The sequence below is a fragment of the Myotis davidii genome, unplaced genomic scaffold (genome assembly GCF_000327345.1).
Source record: "Myotis davidii unplaced genomic scaffold, ASM32734v1 scaffold44, whole genome shotgun sequence".
In the NCBI taxonomy this organism is placed as follows: domain Eukaryota; kingdom Metazoa; phylum Chordata; class Mammalia; order Chiroptera; family Vespertilionidae; genus Myotis; species Myotis davidii.
Window position 1 is genome coordinate 16886390 of NW_006299705.1, and position 3916 is coordinate 16890305.

Sequence of the window (3916 nt, forward strand, 5' to 3'; positions counted from 1 at the left end):
AAAAATAAGTCTTAATAACTGGTCCATAAAAATGATATGGAATTACTGTTTCAAACACTTAAAAAATCATGCTAAGATAAGCCCAATCCAGCAACATTAATATTTAAATTAAAAAGAAAATTCGGATAATTAAAAAGTATAAAGCATACATCCAATGAAATACTTTGGCTTAAACTGCAGCTTGAGATAAAATAAGTTAATCATCCCATTAATTTAATCTGTTTTCAATTTAGCACCATTGATATGGCACCCAGTATATAATCAGGTCAGAAATATAACCAGCTCCATGGTAAGTGGCATTACAATTGAGGCTTCTATAGATAATGTACATGCAAGGTCAGAAATGCTTTTATTTTGTTCCTCCTCTGTTCCTCACAACAGGCTGCTAATATTTTCTTTACCCAGAGCATGCTTGCGGCTTGTCACACATCTGTCCTGCCTCTCTAATCCTTGGAAGGGGAGTCCAGAGAGAGGAGCATTCTGTCAGTAGTATGGGATAAAGAGGTCTGTCCCACTGTCAGTCCCAAAGACCTTTGAAACTGAGAGTTCAAGGCTGGCCGGGCCTTCTGAGAACCAAGCAGGCTTGAACTCTAATACTCTCCAGGATCTCCGTACCTTTTTCCAAGACAAACTGAATTGCTTAGGGGAAACTAAGCCAGATTAAATTTCTAATTGCCGCGTTCTGATTGGGATCTAATTGAAATTATTTTCAGAAAATAAAAATGGCAAGAATTTTTTGCTTGCTTGTTTTAAACATAGTTTTCCCCCAAGAATATTTTTCTGGAACATGTTTCAAATAAAATTAAATATATTCAATTTTCTATATAATATGAGACTATATATAGTATTGGATAGGTCTTCAAGTTAGTGACCAAATGGAAAAGTAGATAATCTTACAAAATGTAAGCTTTCAAAATGGAAAAGCAAGGTAAACATTAAGTACTTTGATAAGAACTGTAGTACAGTGGAGAACAGTTCTGGACTGAGAGATGATACCTGAATTCCAGACCGAGTTCTGCCATAAACTAGCAATGTGAGTTTGGGCAGACAAGCAACGCATCTTCTGTGGCCTCACTTCCCTCACATATAAATACAGGAACTGAACTAGATGCCCCAAAGGTCCGTTTAGGACTATGACTGTAATTCTATGAAATACCTGAGGAGAAGAAGCAATGTCTCTACTGGAACATACAGGAGATTCTGAACGCCTGGTGCTGGCAGCATTCTGAGATGCATTTAGTTTTCTGTAAAGGATACACATGTTCCAGTTATGGAGAGAATTTTCATGATAGAAAGCTTACCCTTGCTTCTCTTTTCCCAGCTCAACACTAAAATAACAATGACTAAAATAATCTTATATGCATCATTTTTAAAGGAAAAGAAACTTACTTTGAGAGCACAAACTCTAATGAACGTCTGTCAATTTCATTGTATCCAGGCCAATCTCTCTGAAGCTCTTTGAAAACATAATCCTTTAAGGTATACGAGAGGTCCTTAGGATTCAGATTAGCTACCTGATACATGGTGTGAAAACAGAACAGAATATTAGATTCTTTTGCTCTTTACTAACCTAAAACAGGTAACCTTTTGGAGTTATATTGAAAATAACTGCATCAATTGGCCACAGAGGGACTGCTCATTTGCATATACATGCTCTCAATAAATGCTGTTCAACTTTATTTGGGGAATTAAAACTTTATGTAAATAGCTAAAAGAATTTCCCCCCTAAATGGCCATTGCACTTGTCATATTTCTAATCAAATAGTAAGCTGATTTTAGGCAAAAAGTTGAAGATTTTTTTAAATAAATTTTTTCTAGTCAAAGAAATCCAAAAGCAGTTATATTATCAACATCATTGTTATCATTATTATCTACTTTGATTCCTTAGTCACTTGTATTAAGTAGAAACCAAGTAGTGCCCAAATGTTAGGTTACAAACTTTCCCTTCAGTAATCAACAGAAATTATCTCCATAAATAGTATCAATTCTGACAACTTTGTCATTTTCTTGGATAATAAGAACCACTTATTCAAAGTCCTTGAAATTCCAAAAACCAGTAAATGGAAACAAATCAAAATTACCCTCAAATGACATACAATTACTGTTATTAGTCTGCCAGTTTATTCCCAAGTGTAATCTTTTCTTATCCCCTAACTACAATTCCTAGAGTGTCCAGTCCTAGATTCTATTAACAAACACAAATGTACTGATTGAGGAATCAAACCGAGAGTCATTTTTAAGGCTGGCAGAAAAGGATTCCTCTTGTCAGTTCCTACTGGAAAGGTCTTCTTTTTAATAACTTGACTTCTGTGTAAGTACTATTAAATATAGTAGGATAGTATATGCTTTTCTCACAGCTCGGCAGAATACTAATATGTTAATACTGTCATAAAGTAGATAATGGTAGGCTTATCTTAAATTTAAATTTGCAAATAAACTGACATGAGATACCAGACTTCTCAAAGTGAAGTAATATAACAATCCTTAGAGTTCCTATTATCCGGGGTACTACACATGCTAATAACACCCCAAAACTAGAGATTATGCTTTTACTCTTTCATAAGAGTTAGTATCATGCCTTTAATGTAAGAGAGAATAGATAAAAATAGACTTAAAAGTGTTATTCTTTAAATAATAGATGAAAACCTGCAGGGTGGTTTTTTTTTAAATGATGAAATTTAAGAACAACTTTGAAATGTTTCTGCTTTAGAAAAAAGTTCACAGATGGACATCATCTATGGTGGATTTGAATGCTAATCAACATTTATAACCCCAAGTCAGTATAAAAAATATAGGAAGTTCCAAACCATTGACTTTAACAAAATTTATGACCTACTTTTATAATTAAGCTTGTGATTGTAAGATTAACTGATCAGAACTAATACTTCATACACTCATATCCTTTAATGAAGACAAGTGATCTCAACCTAAGCAATAGTAGAATACTGGGCAAGACACTATGTAGTAGGTAAAAATATTGTAGTTTATACCAACTAAAGACTGGTAATACATTGTACAACTTTGCCTATATAAATTAATAAAAATTATGACAATCATTTAGGTGATTCAATATTAAAAACAGACAATAGAGAGTCTTGCTTACTTTTTTTCTTTAATATATTTTATTGATTTGTTTTTTTTACAGAGAGGAAGGGAGAGAGATAGAGAGTCAGAAACATCGATGAGAGAGAAACATCGATCAGCTGCCTCCTGCACATCCCCCACTGGAGATGTGCCCGCAACCCAGGTACATGCCCTTGCCCGGAATCGAACCTGGGACCTTTCAGTCCGCAGGCCGACGCTCTATCCACTGAGCCAAACCGGTTTTGGCCTTGCTTACTTTTTTAAAATGAAATTTCAAGGTAGTTTATTTAACCCAAATGAAGATAGTGACTCAAAACTTTAATTGTTTAACAATTCAGAAGCCTCTAACTTATAAATCCTAGTATAAATGCCCACATTTCAATTAGTTTTTAATTAAGTGTTTAAACAAATGCTTTAATGCAATATTCAGGAGCTATATTTCATATAGCAAAAATGGTCCTGAAATTTCTCTACCTCAGTAATAATAATGGTTACAGCAAAAACAAGCCTTCTTAAATGAACTTCTCAATAAGAAGGTAGGTAGAAGGAACTCTCTCCTGCTGTTCTTACCTGTTGCAGAATTGCTCCGAGGGAGTTCTTGTCTTTTTGATTGACACCATCTTTCTGCAGTCGAGCCAGCAGCTCAGGTTTCTTGTAGGCCTTCAGTGCCAGTAAGTGAATCACCCTGTCCCTATATGGCCGCTGAGAAACACTGCTGCTGCAGTGTGTCTTTCGAATTGTATTTGCAGGGTTCATGGGGGTTGACCGTTTCCTCTCAGGCACTGCATCTGATAGAGCTTGAGGTGCTTTCCGAATCTGCACTCTTTTTCCT

The 3916-nt window shown here is 35.1% G+C and overlaps 1 protein-coding gene across 1 annotated transcript in view; it reads right to left on the minus strand.

Moving 5' to 3' along the window:
• The window catches only part of ELL2 (elongation factor RNA for polymerase II 2), an 83317-nt gene that overhangs the window by 15649 nt on the left and 63752 nt on the right, over window positions 1-3916 (minus strand). Inside the window, exons 6-8 of the mRNA XM_006775548.2 lie at window positions 3655-3914; window positions 1390-1514; window positions 1157-1244 (exon numbers count right to left, since the gene is read on the minus strand). Coding sequence (XP_006775611.2) covers window positions 1157-1244; window positions 1390-1514; window positions 3655-3914 — 473 coding nt within the window. The remainder of the gene's footprint in view (window positions 1-1156; window positions 1245-1389; window positions 1515-3654; window positions 3915-3916) is intronic.